Below are 17,577 nucleotides of genomic sequence, written 5' to 3'. Positions count from 1 at the left end.
ACACACACATACCCCATACACACTACATACACACACCCCACACACACACCACGGGTTGGACCCTCTGCTGTGCAGACGGATCAGTGGGGCAGTTAATCTGCTCTGAGCAGCCACAGACAGGGACCCTGGTCATCTGGCCATGCAGTGACGCCTGGTGAGTTTAGTCGCTGCAGCTCCAGGCTCCCGGGCATGTGAGACCGCGATGGTCCTTGCACCCTGAGGGATGGGGCTGAGACACTAAGAGCCTGGCAGGAAGATAATCTTCCTCTAGGCTCTACCTGCTACAGCTGGGACTGGGGTCTGCCTCTGGTAGGAACAGAAAGCATTTTCCTGAAGAGAGAAAAGGTGTTTCTAATACTACAGCCAAATGGATGAATATTTTCCCCAGAGACACGTTGCTTTCCTTTTTCCCAGGAGGGGGCTGTCTCTCTCACTTTGGACCCTAACAAGGCCTCTGGAGAAGCCAAACACGAGGGCCATTTCCTGAGACTCCCCCTCCACCGCGGCCCTCCCATGCTGTGACCCCGTTGGACCTGCAGGTCCCTTTGTGAAGCGTCTCCTCTGGGCGCCTGTGTGTGGGTCCCCCTAACAAGCCAGTGAGGCCGACGGCATCGGGTCACTTTCACAGATGAAACTGTGGCTCAGAGAGAGGCTGAGCCGTTAGCCCCAGGTCACATGGCCAGTAGGGGACAAGCAGGGTGAAGCCCAGCCCACCAGACTGACTGAAATGTGCTGTTCACCGTCCTCAGGTGCTTCACTCTGTAACCACCTGTGCACCGTAGTCACACGTCCTCCGCCCCTCTCAGGTGTTCTCTCCTAACAAGCTCAATTTTAACTCCTTGAATCCCGCCCTACCCCCCAACTCAGATCCTTAAAGCCCAGCTCTGGGCAGCTTTGGCTCCACCCTTCTTAGCTGTGTGACCTGGGGTGAGTCACTTAACCTCTCTGAGCACTCAGCCTTCTCATCTTTCACGTGGGGATAACCTTTTCCTCACTACCTACCGTGCAGCACGCTGCACCGTCACAGATCACGTGCCTGGCCTTGCTCTGTCGAATGTGACGCACTGGCGGGGTGCTGCCCACCCCGGCCGTCTGCCCCAGAACTGGGGCACAGTCCTGAGCAGCAAGTCTCCTTTCTGCCTCCCCCAAGCCCACACTATCACTCAAGGAGTCCCGGGAGGCCCTGAGTGTGGCAGAGGAAACCCCAGCAGGCTGAGCCCGCACCCAGACCCTGGTTACATTGCTGGCTGGGCGACTTCCCTGTGGGCACCTCAGTACTAAAGGGCCCAGCGCTCGCTCCACCCTTGAGGACGCAACGTGGACAGGGTAAAGGGCTCTGAGTTTCTTAGAAGGAAGAGCAAAACCCAAGAGCATGGATTTCCCGTAGGGAGTTTACCCAGGTGCTCCAGAGTCAACAGCTTAACTACCTTTCTTGGGGCTTAAACAATCCAACCCAACCCTGCAGGGGGTGAGTTGACTGCCCACTGTGCCTTCCTGGGTAGGTATTTGAGTCATGCCCTTCTAGGTAAATTCTAGCCCTGAGCTATAATCAACCAGCCCCCCACCCCATACTCACTGAACGTGGAGAGCGTGCCCAGCATTGTGCTGGGAGGGTAGGACCTCAAAGTGGACTTGGGGACACAGTGAAATGCACAGGGAACAACACAGTGACTAGGACACTGCCTGAGGCTGAGCTGCTGCACACTCGGGGATTTAGGAATTAAAGGGGGACCAAGCTGGGATGTCATCTTCGGAAAAGCCTTCACGGTGCTCAGCAAGGCTGTCCAAGAAGCCAAGACAGGATGTGCCCCAGAGGTGGGGTGACATCTCCTTTTGCATGAAAGAGACTTCTTGCAGAAAAGCCTGAGATCACTAATTGCCCATTTTCCGAACACTTTTCTTTTTCAATGCACTTTAGCTCTGTTTCTTGAAGCAAATTGATTTTAAGAAATATTTTTAAAATTGAGGAGTTTTTAAACATTTCACCCCGCCGTTGGTTTCCTCACAGGCTTGTTTATAGATTTGAGGTATTCAGATGGTTTTGAAGATTGGGGTAGGAGAATGTGCAGGATAAATTAAAAGGGGAGGAATCTGCCCCATCCCGGATGCCTGTGGCCCGGCTGCACGTTGGCATTACAAGGAAGCTTTCAGGCATGCGAGTGCTGCGCCCACCGCAAGGGATCGATTCCTCCATCTGGGTTGGAGCCCGGGCATCTGTGTTCTTTTAAACGCCTCCAGGTGATTCCCAACGTGCAGCCGGGGCCGAGAGCCCTTGAGAGCACTTGGAGCCAGCGTTTCAGGTCTTCCCTCTCCCCCGTGAGCTTCTGCTCAGTGCCGCTTCTGTCTCCCGCAGAGCCAGCCCTCCTCCCTGGCCATGCTGGACCTTCTGCACGTAGCTCGGGACATTGCCTGCGGCTGTCAGTATTTAGAGGAAAACCACTTCATCCACCGGTGAGTCAAGGCAACCTTGCCCTTCCCGCGCTGTCTGTGTGCTTCCCTGTGTGTCTCGGGGGCCCGCGTTTCCCAGTCAGAGCAGAATTCTGGGTCTCTCTCCAGCACTCACTGGATGACTCAGCTCTGTCGTCTTTGAAAGCAACATAATCAGGGCTTCGCTTGTCCCACTATAACACGGGTATCACAATATATCCACGCCAGTGCTGGGGACCTGTAAGTTATTCTTGACCTCCTGTGGGGCCTCCTGCCTGTATCTTGAATGTTCAAGTCCTGTATCACTTTAAGGTTTCCCCATCTAGAAAACTGGGCTCCTTACAAGAAAGTTAGAAGAATTATTAATACATTTTTTCACAATAGGCAACTCGAAAGAAAGGACCCTGTTTTATTCATATTTGTATCCCTGGCATATAGTGGGGGCACAATAAATGTTTGTTGGATATGTTACTTTTTTCTAAAATACTCCGAAATGAAGCATAATGATTATTTTCTTTACAATTATACTTCATTTCTTTTACTATAATAATCCTTGTGTTTAAATGCTGTTTGGACTGGGACATCACGTCCACACTTGATGCTACAAACACCATAGATCACACATTGCTTTCCTTGTGGATGTTGGTGACTTTCTCAGCTGATAGCTTGATTCTGAAATCTGAGAAGTAAAATAGATCGTTAGGCTATTTGCAAGGCTCTTCCTTACTGATTTGCTTCTAATTCAGTAATAACCTGAACTCACAGTCATATATTAACCCATGTCTTCAAAGAGTTTAAGGCATATTCATAATAATTACAATATGAGATGCCCTATGAGCTTAGAAACAGAAAATATGTGGCCTAGCCCAGTGGCTCACGCCTATAATCCTAGCACTCTGGGAGGCCGAGGCAGGAGGATTGCTTGAGGCCAGGAGTTGGAGACCAGCTTGAGCCAAGAGCAAGACCCCATCTCTACAAAAAATAGAAAAGTTAGCCAGGCATGGTGGCGTGCACCTGTAGTCCCAGCTACTCAGGAGACCAAAGCTGGAGGATCGCTTGAGCCCAGGAATTGAAGAGGTTGTAGTGAGCTACGATGACACCACTGCACTCTAGCCAGGGTGACAGAGTGAGACCCTGTCTAAAAAAAGAGAAAGAAGGCCGGGCGCGGTGGCTCACACCTGTAATCCTAGCACTTAGGGAGGCCGAGGCGGGGGGATCGTTGAGCTCAGGAGTTCGAGACCAGCCTGAGCAAGAGCGAGACCCTGTCTCTACTAAAAAAATAGAAAGAAATTAGCTGGACAACTAAAAATATATAGAAAAAATTAGCCGGGCATGGTGGCGCATGCCTGTAGTCCCAGCTACTCGGGAGGCTGAGGCAGGAGGATTGCTTGAGCCCAGGAGTTTGAGGTTGCTGTGAGTTAGGCTGACACCACGACACTCTAGCCCAGGCAATAGAGTGAGACTCTGTCTCAAAATAAAAAAAAAAAAAGAGAGAAAGAGAAAGAGGAGGAAAGAAAGAAAAGCATGCAAGTACATAACGAGCTGTGCTTCCTCCCTAATAAAAACGAGGAAACCAGAGATCAGGAAGTACGCTCGCCTGAGTTCCCAAAGTCGCCCCTAACACTAGGCGATAAAGTCTCTCACAATAGCTTATCCTTTTACTGTTGCTTCACCATTTTGGTCTTCAGTTCTTCCTCTTGATTTTAAATCTTTCCAACTTGTGGATCCTCCTGCCTGAGAGAAATAATAGAAGCAAAAGAGAAGCTGGGACCAGCTTCAAATGTCGGGTGGTTCCTGTTCTTGTCCTTTTCGTTGTAGACAAAACTTTCCCTAAATCTCACCTCTGGGCTTGTTTGTTGCTCAGTTGAAACAAGGTTGCTCTTTTCAGAAGTCATCTGTGGTTAGAGCCATCTTCCCATCTTTTGTCCATGTCGTTGGAGTCTGGACTCCTGAAATCACCGGAGCAACCTGAAGCCACCCTTTGTTTCTCAGTGAGATCTTTCCTGCTTTGTTATCTCCAGCCCACGTTGCTCACCGCAGCACACAGATTCTCTGGCTGAAGGATCATGTCCATCTTTCCCCTAACCTTCTGAAACCTGCTTTCCCGGAGTCACAATCTGTTTTGACTATATCCAGTGTTCCGTGGTTATAAATGGCACAGGATCACATTCTCTCACGAATCCTATCACTTCCGTCTCTATAAATAGTTACTGAAGGTCAGAATTAGCTCCCAGAGTAACAGTTTGTTGCTCTTTTATCTTTTTTAAGAAATTAAATTGTTGAAGACCAAATCAAGAATGTATCAGATGATCTGTTTTAAGCAAAAGGAAACATCTGGCAGAAATTGTCCATCTCAATCAAAGCTTGTCTTCTGGAGTAATTTGGTCATTTGTATTCGGAAAGCGGCCTTTACATCTTCTAACTAAGAGGTCTGTGGTATACACCACAACAGAACCACCTCCGATGCTCTCTCTCCCTCCCCCGTGTCTGCCCTGACATTCACGGGCCTCCACACACCTGCGCTTCTGAACTCAGAGTGGAACTGCCTCACCAGGTCCACGTGCTCCCGCTTTTTATTAGATTGGTTTCCTTTGGACATAGTTTATTGCCATTTCAAGAATGATGTGTCATTCTATCACCTCTTGGTGTGTTCTATGATATTATATTTACTTTCTTGCCCTGAAATTCAAGATCACTTTTTTAAACAATCATTCCGTATGCATCAGCATAAAAACCTTTCTGGAGCCATAAATATTGTTCCTGGTCTACTTGGCCATATTTCTCTTGAGAATTAATGGCCATATCCAACTATATTTCTTCTTTTCGATGTCATATGTGCTATGCTTTGTGGTTTTATGGGGGCATTTTATACACCATCATCCCTGAAAATTCAACTTAAACCTTCTGGATCAGGTCAATGGCATTAACAACATCCATTGTTCTTATATCCTCAGCCGCAATCTTCAATCCAGATCATATTTTTTTAATACTATCTTAACAGCCAGTTGTTTATCCTCCAAGTCCTTTCTCAACCAAGGATCAGAATCTTCATGAAACCAACTGAATATGAAAACGCCACCTGTGGCTGCTAAGTACTTCTTGTTTTTTCCTGCACAGGACTCTAATATTCTTAGAGACCCATTCCAGACTTCTATCTGCATCCTTCATTCCCACACGCATAACCACAACGAGTGAGCAGTCAGAGAGGAGAAGTGGATGAGTTCTGGAAAGCTTTTGGCCATGCCTCAGAGGCCTGCTACAGGAAAACAGGCCATCTGCAGTCCAAAGACAAAGCCAACTTCATCACTTGAAAGAAGTGATTCTTCAGCCACGTAGCTTAGCCAAAGCTTTAGATAAAACCATGGGTGTAAGAACCATCCTGGCTTATTTCTTTAAAAACTAGAACTATTTAGGGATATCTTAAACTTGAATTTGATATCATAGAAGTCATGCTATTTTAAAGCACTCCGTCCAACAACTGGCAGAAACCAACCAGTGGTCTGTAGAAAACAAGTAGCATTTCTTATGCTTCTGCATTATCTGCTTTTAGCTTATTGTTTTAATAAAATGAGGATAATAATAGCACCCTGTATTTTATAGCGTGGTTGTGAGAATTAGACATGAAGTATTTACAACAATGCTTAGCACATAGTAAAAGGCCAGCAAATTCTAGCTCTTACTATAATTATTTCATTATTGTTGTCCCATTAAACATTTTCAATCATTTGCCTTACCCTTTTCCATTTTCCTGTGAGTTCTGAGGCCTAGAATTGGTAACGCTGTTTCTTTCACACTGAAGTATAATATAACAAAGGAAATATAGGGCAGAGCAGGGAAATATTTGAACTTCACATTGGAGGTAAAAATTCTAGCAATGGATATTGTACATTTATCTTCCCAAGATTAAAATTAGGAAATGCAATTTCTCATTTTTTTTTTCTTCCCAGGGACATTGCTGCCAGGAACTGCCTCTTGACCTGTCCAGGCCCTGGAAGAGTGGCCAAGATTGGAGACTTTGGAATGGCCCGAGACATCTACAGGTGAGTAAAGACTGCCAGGACGCACCCAGGCCTGTCTCCTCCAGCTCACGCCCTCGAGACAGCAGGATGGGGCCGCCCGTACCTTACAGCATCTCCCAGGACCTTGTCAACTTGTCGCCTAAAATTTCATTAAGTTCCTTTTCACCATATGGGAAACTGTGATTAGTGCCCCCATACGTGAAGGTCTAAATCTAGGATCATGCTGCCTCTGATAATTGCCACCAAGTTCTTAATTAGGTTGTCTTTCTGGTACCAACGCTCTGATCCTGCCATGACCTGAGAACACAGAAAAACTTGGATACTTGATGCAGAAAAAGCTTCAAAGTCAACTTTATTGAACTTCCTGAACCCTTCTTCTCAAGACTCAGGAATTCTAAGTGGCCACAGCACCCAGCACCCTGGGCACCAGCACCCCAGAACTGACAGGTGCTGGGCACAGCTCCTGGCGTCTTACCCACACCAGGAGGCCTGGGAGTGGGGCGCAAAGCAACAGGCTCTTAGCTCAGCTTCTTTTCTTCTTCCCTGTCATATTCTCACTGCTGCATAAAAAATCACCATCATTATTTTTTTTCAGTTTTAAAAACTACTACTACTTTTATTGAACTTTATCCCACCTTCTCTTCCCAACTCCTAGAGTTGTTTTTTTATCTTTTTCCTAATTATTTACAACATTGACTTGCTACATGAGCTGAACAAGTCACTCCTTTGCATGATCACTAACTACCCACAGGGGTAGAGTGACGGGTGATGTGACTCAGAGCTTTAACTCTTTGGAGAATAAAGGAGATGGATCCAGACAGCTCCGAGTCCTCAGTCAGAAGCGGTCACCATCCCGAGGGTTAGCGTGCCAATGCCGTCACATGACCCACGGTGGCAGCACGTGGCAGACTGAGCCAGTAAAGCCCTCTCTGGAGCCATGTGCCACTGCTGCGCATCACACCACTCTCGCACGCTCCGCTTCATCTCTGCCACCCGGAGTCTCAGCATTCCTTCCCCTCCTTCCTCAGAGTACCCCGGGTCTGCCTCTTGTTTCCAACACAAACACTGCAGCATGACATCACGAGCCCTGTTACCCGGCTCTTCCTTCCCAGCCTCAGCTATGACGGCCGCCAGCTCTGGGCTTCAACCGCCCTGAGTTACCTGCAGTCCCGCAGGTCCCCACATACTCTGCACAAGTGTGTGGGTCAGGAATGGGCTTCCTGGGGAGCTTCTTGACCACTCACCTCCACGGGCATCCCTGTGAGCAGCTTTCCCTGCACCTGACCCCCGCCTCGAGGATGATGAATCAATTCTTTACCTGTATCACTTTGTATATATCTGCATTATTATGTGTGTCGTTCTGTACTGCAATTGGGTATATATCCATTTCTTCCATGAAACTGTATCCTTGGGAGAGAGACACTGTGACTTATTTATGTCCTCAGCACATGGCAGAGTACCTGATACATACTAAACATTCAGCACACATTTATTAAAGTAATTAATTAATGCAAGCAGCTGGCAGGAAGCTGCCTCCCATTACACACCCAGGCAGGAGAACACCAGGCTAGGCATGCAACTGGCCTAAAAGGTAGATGAGTTAATTTATTGGCTTTTGTCAGTGAGTTGCATTAATGACATTACTGATAAAAGCTAATAAATTCATTCATCTACCTTTTAAGCCAACTCCGCACCCAGCTCTGTGGTTCCTTTGTCTGAGGATGTTATGAGAGGCAGCCTCCAGACAGCTGTCGAGATTATTTGTTGATTGCCTATATTGAACTAAATGCTGTATGAGTTGCCATGAAGGATCCAAAATGAATGAGACACAGGCCCTGCTCTCGGTTCTCCCATTTGAGATCTTGCATTACTGCAGATCATCAGAAACACACAGTACTTATAAGGCTGGAGTAATGTTACTCATTGTGAGTTATAATAAACAAAACCCAACAGGGAAATCTAAACATCTGCTAGCAGGTATCTTAGGCATTGCATAGATCTTTTCTTCTGTGCTCTAGCGGGCTGTTCTGTCTCCTATTAAATGACACCACAGTCCTCAACTAAATGATCTGTGTGCCCCTGCTCTCCTCCTGAACCACCAAGGACCCCTCATTAATTTCACCCCTTTAATGTGCAGACTATATTGTTGCCACTTTCTCAAGCTTCCTGGCAGAGTTGTTGCTTAGTGCCATCTCCAGATCTAAGATTGGTTTTCCTCTTCTCCCCACAGAGCAAGCTACTACAGGAAGGGAGGCTGCGCAATGCTGCCTGTTAAGTGGATGCCCCCTGAGGCCTTCATGGAAGGAATATTCACGTCCAAAACAGACACGTGGTGAGTCTCTCTGCTACCCTTCTCCAGGTATGACTGCAGCCTTAAGGCGGTGCTCCTGGGCCGAATGATTCCACACTCTCAGCGGGGAGACCCTGTGTTAGTAGGAAGGAGAAGAGAAGAATTAACACCTCCCACAACAGCGGTTCTCAGATGTTGGCATAGATCAGAATCATCAGAAAGGCTTGATAAAATGCAGATTACTGGACAGCACCCGGGGTTATGATTCAGAAGTCCTGGCGTTGGGCTGAGAATTTGCATTTCTAAGTTCCCAAGTGATGCACGCTGAGAGCCACATGTAGTCTTAAATGGCAGATTGAACCTATGCTCCCTCTCAAGGTACACACACACACACACACACACACCCCCCAGGAAAGGGAGTCTTTTAAATTGCATTAAACCCCACAAGGACACAGAAGACATCAATGTCAACATTTTGGAAACTGGGAAGCCCATGGGCAAGTGGTACCTTGCTGAGGAGACTAGCAAGTTGGTATCTAAACCAACAGTTTGGGTCCAGAAGCAGGCTGGTTCACTCTGCCTGAGAGCCCCAAAAGGCCCAGGAATTGAAAGTAGGGGTGCAGCAAACAGGAAGATTAGTTCAAGATCTGTTTAAGAAGTAACTAAGAGGTCTAACAAGCCCATTCCCTCACCTGAAGCTGCTGACTGCCCCTCCTCCACCATCAGCGCGAGACTGAAGAGATTCCCCTGGTCTCTCTGGTCTTGGGAACACAGACCTCACCAAGGGTGAGATCCTCTATGATAAGCAGGAATATTTTCTTAAAAGCCTGGCTGTGGAAGGGTGTATGGCAGCCTTTGTCCCCTCAGCACCAAGAACACTGGCAGCCAGGCAGAGCAGAGGCCTTTGGAGGAACCGACCAACAAAGAGAAACTATGGAAACAGTACTGATAAGGGGGCCACCCAGTGCAGCAGGCTGAATGGTGACCACCCAAAGGTATCAGGGTCTAACCCCAGAAGCCCAGAATTGTTACCTTAGAAGAAGAAAGGGTCTTTGCAGATGTAATTGAGGGTCTTAAGGTGGAGTAGTTGTCCTGGGTCCTCTAGGTGGACCCTAAATGCCACCACAAGTGGTCTTGTAAGAGAGAGCAGGAGATTTCACACGCAGAAGAGGAGGAGGGAGCGTGACCAGAGGCGTAGATTGGAATGACACGGCCACCAGTGAAGGAAAACCAGCAGCCACCAAAAGCTGGAGGAAGCAAGGAACAGAGTTTCCCCTAGAGCCTCTGGGCGGGCACAGCCCTGCCGACACCTTGATTTCCGCTCCGTGCCACCCATTCCAACGTCCGGCGTTCAGAACTGTGGGAGAATGAACTTATATTATTTTAAGCCACCAGCTATGTGGCAATTTTTCACAGCAGTCACAGAAAACTAACATGCCCAGTGAAACAATCAAGCTAGCTGCCCACCGGCTGACAAGTCTCACTCACCTAGAACTTTCCATCAACTTCTTAATGTCCCAGTCTTAAAATATGAACAGACAGCCAAGAATCAACATGTGAGAAAAGATTCTAATCTGAAGAAAACAAGCTTTTAAAAAGGAACTTGGAGAAAGAAAAATGTAGAAAGCTTAGGAAAACTTTTTTAGAAACTATAATATCCTTGGAAAGATAAAAAATATTGCAACCATAAACAGAGGATAAAAGGTTATTTAAAACAATACGTTTAGTTGGAAATAAAAATATGACGGCTGCCCTCAAGGAGACAGAGCGTGACCCCTCTGAAGCCCGTGCGGGCTGCAGGCAGCAACTTCCTTGCAAAGGGTCCAGGGTGGAGGAGAAGGGAAAAGGGAAACCCCACAGTGGACAGACTTGACAAACACGACCTCAGCCAGGTGGTCAAGGTCAACATCAACAGTGATAATAAGTCACGTTGACAGCATGTGACCTTGATCTCGTGTGATGAAAACGGCACTTTGCTCTGTGGTCTTCCTCCCCAAACCTCATAACCCCACTCTAATCATGAAAAAAAAAAAACAAAAAACAAATCCAAATTGAAGGATGTTCTATAAAATCCCTGACCAGGACCCCTCCACCCTGTCAAGGTCATAAAGAACAAGGAAAGTCTGAGAAGTTGTCACCGTCAAGAGGAGCCTAAGGAAACAGGACAACTAAATGTCATATGATGTACCAATGGGATTCTGGAATAGAAAAAGGAGATTCATTAAAAACTAAGGAAATCTGAATAGTGTGTGAGTTTGGGTCAATAATGCCTTAATAATGGTTCACTAATTGTAACAAATGTATCATACTAATGTGATGCTAAAAATAGCGGGGACTGAGTGCGGGTTACATGGGAACACTCTGTATTCACAATGTCTTCAAACTTTGAACTGTTCTAAAAAATGAATTTTTTTTTTAAATGACAGAACTGTAAAAATAGAAAGGCTGGGATATGGAACTAAATAAATCTTCTAGAAAATAAAATGACTATAATGAGATGGAATATGTAGGAAAGAAAACATAAGAAAATTAAGAGGATTAGACCAATAGATCCAATTAGCTGACAAAATAAGAGTCCCAGAAAGATCAAAGAAATAACTCACGATTTTCCAGAACAGGACATAAATTTCCAGAATGAAAGCATTCCCCGAGCGCCAGGCACCACCGATACAAAGCGACACATGAGAGAGCACATGGTCACGAAATTTCAGAGCAATGGTGATGAAGATTGTGCACACTTCCAAAGAGAAAAATATAATAATTAAAAGAAAAATGGCCAAAGATAAAAGATAGGGAATCCAAATGGCATCGAATATCTTAACAGCAACATAGGAAACACAGGAAGACAATGAATGAACATTCTGCACATTCTAAAAGTCTGACTGATGTTGAGATAATGTCATAGGACGGTACAGCCACAAAGGCCAGAGCCCCCTTTCGGACTCTTGCTGGATAATGAGAGCCTTTGTTGTTTGCAAGCCAGTGAGACTTGGCTTAGCCTAACCCAGTGGTTCTCAAGGCGTGGTCCACAGACTGGCAGCAGCAGCACCACCACCTGGGAACTTGCTGGAAACTCACATTCTCAGCCCCCACTTCCAGGCCTAAGGAAACAAACTCTAGGGCTTCGGCCCAGCAATCTGCATTTTAACAAGCCTGCAGGGTGATTCTGATGCACACCAAAGCTAGAGCGCCAGCAACGCAGCCTCTCCCGAGACAGAGAGTAATTTAAGTAATTCAGTAACTGCCTTTAACACGTGCGAATCCTGTGACCCAACATTCTAGTATTAAGTGTGGCCACAAATAGACTTGGGCAAGGATGTTCATCTGCAACATTGTTTACAGCAGAGAAAAAGCAAAAACCACCTAACCATCCCTCAAGTAGGGGATGGAAAAATAAACGGTGGTTTACGTACACGTAGGCAAACTATTCAGTAGTGTAAAAGAACACACCAAACCTACTACAAATCTTTATCAACATAGATCTCAAAAACAATGTTTAGTGGGAAAAACATAAGTTACAGAAAGGAGTAGGATATCATTTATGTGTAATTCCACAAAACAAAAAAATAAGTCTATAACATAGTCTTTATTGTTTATGCTTTCACACATTGTTTCAAAATGTGAAAACATACAGGGAAGGCTACATTCCAACTTCGGTGGAGGGGAGGGAGAGAGGGAGGAGGAAGGATGGAGGTGGGGCTTACCTGTATCTATTTTATTTCTGCAAAAAGAAAGGGAGAACTGAAACAACTAAGTCAAAATATTAACATTCAGATACATAGATAGCTATTGTATTACTTTTACTTCTCAAGGTTTAGATTGTTTCATAAATAAAGTGCTTAAGCTAATAAATTATATAACTTCACATACTGGTTAAGTGCTATGAGACAAGAAAGCGGAAGCAGAAGCCATTCTATTATAGCAAAGGTGGAGGGGAAGGCTCCCTGGAGGAGGTGACTTCAGATACAAGCCCTGCTTGCTGGAGGATTGCTGGGGAGGGAAGACAGCCTTCGTGGCCAGAGCTGAGGGAGCCCAGAGCAAGTGGTGTTTGGGATGAAGCATCAGTCAGGGTGAGGACCAGCAGTGCCTTAGAACTCACAGGAGGCATGTGGATTTTGTTCCAAGCACAATGGGATGCCAGCGGAGGATTGTAAGCAGGAGTGCAACGTGATCTTTGTTTTTGAAAAATCCCTCTGGCTGCCATTGAAAACAGACTAGAGGTGGGTAAGAGAAAGGTGAGAGAGGAGGGGGCTTGGCTTGGCCGTGGCGGTGGAGGTCGTGCCAAGTGGTCAGATTCAAGATGTCCCTTGAAGGCAGAGTTACAGGACTGCGAGTGTTGGCTGTGCAGGGGGCAGGGGTGCGAGAGCGGAATCAAGGATGACTCCCCGGTTTGGGGTTTGAGCAAATGGAGGGGCAGACGTGCCTCTGAGCTGGCAAAGAAAAAAGGAGATGGTTTGGGTGCAGAAAGAGTCCTGCCTGGACTGGTTAAGTTTGAGTTGCCTATTAAAACAGGCCAGTGGTGGTGATGAGCGGGCATCTGGTATGTGAACCTGAAGCTCAGAGAATTGCAAAAGACCATGGAAGCTGCTGGCTGGACGATACAGTAATTTCTGGCTCCCACCTTTCCTAAGAGCACGCCTCACCCTCACCCTCTACCACACCTGGAGACAATCTCCCACCCTCAGGTTATGATTAAAGGAAAGTAAAATTCAGCTTTTAAGGACCGATACAGCACAGTTCATGATCTTAAAATGTTTACATCATATTATGTTATCTTAATTGATTTGAATATTTAAAATAATTTAATCAGCAATAACTTATGCTATTTCTATCATTTTAGGCAGAGCAAGTTTAATACCAAGAGAGAAAGAGTGGGATTTTTTTAAATGTTTATTTTTATTTGCTTTTGAATGCTTTCATGCCAAGCTTTGGGCTTTGTTTCTCCTATTTAGGGCAGGCTTACAGGTGATTAAGGAAACATCTAGCATACAAAATATAGCTTCACCTTATCTGTAGCGGTGTCTAGATAAAATAAAAATGGCCAGTTAAAATTGAATTTCAGATGCACAGTAAACAGCTTTTTAGTTTAAGTATGACCTGTACAGTATTTGGGATATATTTATACTAAAAAAGTATTTGTTATTTATCTAGAATTCAAATTTAACTGGGTGCCCCACATTGTTATTTGCAAATATGACAATCCTATTTACCTGGAATTATCAAAGTTCTACAACCAATACTACTTCTTGTTCTCTTGAACTCTAAACTAAGAAAATAAGGATTCACTTGCAGTCTATATTCTAGTTGTCTCAAAGGATACTATGATCTATATTTATCTATCTATTGACAAGCAGAAAACATATAGCTGTAATTCTTTAGGCCTTGTTGCCAGTTTCTTGCTTGTTTGATTTTGCCTGTTTTGTTTTGCCTTGGAGGACAGAAAGACCACCAAACAGAGAGGAAAAATGTACGTGCCAGGCAATCTGTAGGTAGTAGATTCAAGAGATCTAATAACGTGTTCCAGCCCATCTCAGGTTAGCTGTATAATAATCTCTGCTTCAACCTTCTCACCTGAAAAATATGGAAACTATCTTTGCCCAGTCCTTCTACAAGAGTCTACCAAGATGATGACAATAAAATCACTTCATGTCTCTTAGAAGATGAAGGAGCTATAGTTCTCCACAATTTTTTGTGGTAATATTTATTAACATCAGAAAACTACAGCCAGATACTAAAACAAAGATAGGCTTTCCTTGTAAAAAGCTAATAATTAAATTAAAGGTTTAAATTTTAATCAAAATATCAAAGAAGATTATTTTGGAATATGATAAAAATCATCTTAAAGCTCATTTAAAATAACAAATGAGAAATCAAATATTTTTAAAAAGAGAGAAATAAGAGAAAAATGCCCTATCAGATATTAAAACAACTACACAAAAAGCAAAACAGAATGTTATCAATGCAAGAAACAGACAGATAGATGAAGAGACAGCCCTGAAACAGACCCGGTTTTAATCATAAGTCAATAGGTAAGGGGGAAATTATTTTATCAATAGTGAAGAGTAGCTGTTTGGAAAAACAAATCAATTTAGATCCTTACCTCACACTATACACCAAGTTAAATTCAAACTGGATTTGAGAAGGGAGAAAAACACTAGAAGAAAATAGCAAATATTTATCTAATCATTGGCGAAGCGAGGATTGTATAACTATAAAATAAATGAAGGAAATCACAAAATTTTTTAAAAATAGATTTAACTACTTAATAAAAAAAACTTTGGTATGCTAAAAAGTAAAATTAGAAAGCAACTAATATAAGTATTTTAATTTTTGATAAAAGGTTAACATCTATGTAAAGAGTATCTATAAATCAAAAAGAAAATTGATAGATACCAAAACAATTTGCCCCAGTGGATAAAAATGGGCAAAAGATATGAATACACAATTCACAGGAGAAAAAAATAAAATGAATTAATAAACAAATACTTGGGAAAACATTCAACCATGTTGAATGTCAACAAACATAAACATAATTCAAGTCAGTAAATGTAATTTAAAATATTCCACCTTTTTTTGTCTTAAAATCGGCAAAAGTTATCATCATTAATAAGAATACTCAATTTTGGTGAGAGTGCCTTACTCTTGTATAATGTTGGTAGATGAACAGAGGGACACCTTTGGAAATCAAATCAACACTATGCATCAAGAATTTTTCAATGTTCATATTCTTTTGATCTAGTTATTCTACTAGAATTATCCTATATTGTACTAGATTTTCCTAATCTACTAATTCAGAGAATATATCCTAAGGAAATCCTCCTTTCAAAAATGCTTAAAGATGTTCACCATAGTATTTTAAATATTTCAAAAATTGAATACAATGTGGAAATGACAAGGCAAATTATGGCATAACTACTCAATGGAATGTTTTACAGTCTTCAAATTCTATTTATAAAATATATTAAAATGGAAAATGTTCATAATGAAATGTGCAAAAATATCAAGGTTCAAAATTACACATTGAATGTAATTGCAACTAAGTAAAAAAAAATCTGAGCACAGAAACTTCACTGAAACAGAAAATAACATAACTGGTTGTCTTTTAATGGAGCATCACACGCGGTATTTAATCTTCATTTTTATTTTTCTGCATCTTAAGAATTCTCTATCATGGAAAAAGTTATAATGAAAAAAGATTAAAATGTTACATCTGTGTGTGCATGTGTGGGTTTGTGTGTCCACATCCACGTCCCTATCTTCTGTCCTGTGCCCAGGTCCTTTGGAGTGCTGCTGTGGGAGATATTTTCCCTTGGATACATGCCATACCCTAGCAAAAGCAACCAGGAAGTTTTGGAGTTCGTCACCAGTGGAGGACGGATGGATCCACCTAAGAACTGCCCTGGGCCTGTGTATGACTCTTTTAGGAACATTTCTACTAGCTACTAAGCACGGTTTTTCTTTCCAAAAAATAACTGGAGCCACCTATGCTTCTTTAAGACAAAAGAGCAGATGGTTGCCCTCACTCAGTGTGCCCCAAGATAGGAATGTGTCTGTGACTTCAGTGAGATGGGCCAGTCTTCCAGCCCTTCAAAAGCAATAATGCCATCCCAGACAAAGTATCCACTCTCCAGCTGGAGGCTATGGACTCACCCCGTCTACACCCCTCAAGCGCCTCCTAGGAATCCGTGTCCCACACTGAACCCCTGCCGCCCCTCACCATATGTCTGAGTCTCCTTTAAAAAATCACCGTTCCCTGCTATTTCTGCTGCCCTGTCTGGCATCCCTCATCTCCTTCCCACAAGCAAAGTTGATGGGAAATAGAATATTCTGCCCCAGAAGTGGCTTGAGTTCAGCAGTGGAAGGAGAGGAGCCATATGTAACGTAAACTCGAGGATGTCTGTCCAGGCGCTTTGGAGGTTATACCTTTACACCTGGGCGCTATTCCTTGGTCTATCAGCAGGGGGCAGCATATGCCAACCACATGGGCCCTAGATGCGTTACCACCCTCACAGGCATTTGTGCCAACTCTGGTCCCAATTAGAAAAGTGCTGGGAGAAATGCATTTTTCATCCTGTGCTTCCCTTGATTTTAATTAACGTGCTTATTCTTTTAGATACCGGATAATGACTCAGTGCTGGCAACATCAGCCTGAAGACAGGCCCAATTTTGCCATAATTTTGGAGAGGATTGAATACTGCACCCAGGTATACGCATTTTCTCCCCTTGGCCAACATTCACTCTATATGGAAAAGCCTTAAAGATGGAAAATACAAAAATATGAAATAAGTTAAACCAGTCAGAGAATACGAGTTATGATCATGAGAATGAATATTGATTATCTGTAAAATGTAACGACTGATGTCTCAGTTTGCCCATTTTGTAAAATAAATACTGGTAACTTTCACTTTTTTCACCAACATGTGACACAATGCCAGATACTCTGTAATATCAGGGAATCTATTCAATTCACAAGTATTAGCTAAGTCCCTACTGGGTTCCTAATGTTTTATTAGACAAAATTAAAGCTTCAGAGAAGTATGGAACACACTCTCAAATATTTTATAGCTTGGCTGGAGAAATAACATGTGAAATAATGAACAACATATAATTGCTAAATTATATGGCTATATATGTTAGAGGAATTGAGAGAATGAAAATTCAAAGTAATCTGGAGAAGTTTTAACATCATCAATAGCGTTTGTATAGACTCCATATAGCCTTTATACTACACAAAGCACTTTTTTGTATTTCATTTTATCCTTATTGAGGAACGTAAAATGTCCCCATTTTACAGATGAGGAGTTAAGGCTGGGAGAGGACGCCCAAGTCAGACAGATTTCT

At 43.7% G+C, this 17,577-nt stretch overlaps 1 protein-coding gene across 1 annotated transcript in view; it reads left to right on the top strand.

Moving 5' to 3' along the window:
* The window catches only part of ALK (anaplastic lymphoma receptor tyrosine kinase), a 702,002-nt gene that overhangs the window by 681,174 nt on the left and 3,251 nt on the right, over window positions 1–17,577 (top strand). Inside the window, exons 27-31 of the mRNA XM_012652436.1 lie at window positions 2,354–2,451; window positions 6,375–6,467; window positions 8,677–8,778; window positions 16,011–16,145; window positions 16,850–16,940. Of these exons, the coding sequence (XP_012507890.1) occupies window positions 2,354–2,451; window positions 6,375–6,467; window positions 8,677–8,778; window positions 16,011–16,145; window positions 16,850–16,940 (519 nt within the window). The remainder of the gene's footprint in view (window positions 1–2,353; window positions 2,452–6,374; window positions 6,468–8,676; window positions 8,779–16,010; window positions 16,146–16,849; window positions 16,941–17,577) is intronic.

This window comes from Propithecus coquereli, unplaced genomic scaffold, assembly GCF_000956105.1.
Source record: "Propithecus coquereli isolate 6110/MARCELLA unplaced genomic scaffold, Pcoq_1.0 Scaffold39, whole genome shotgun sequence".
Classification (NCBI taxonomy): domain Eukaryota; kingdom Metazoa; phylum Chordata; class Mammalia; order Primates; family Indriidae; genus Propithecus; species Propithecus coquereli.
Note: the sequence above shows the minus strand (reverse complement) of the source record. Positions and strands in the feature narration are given on the sequence as shown.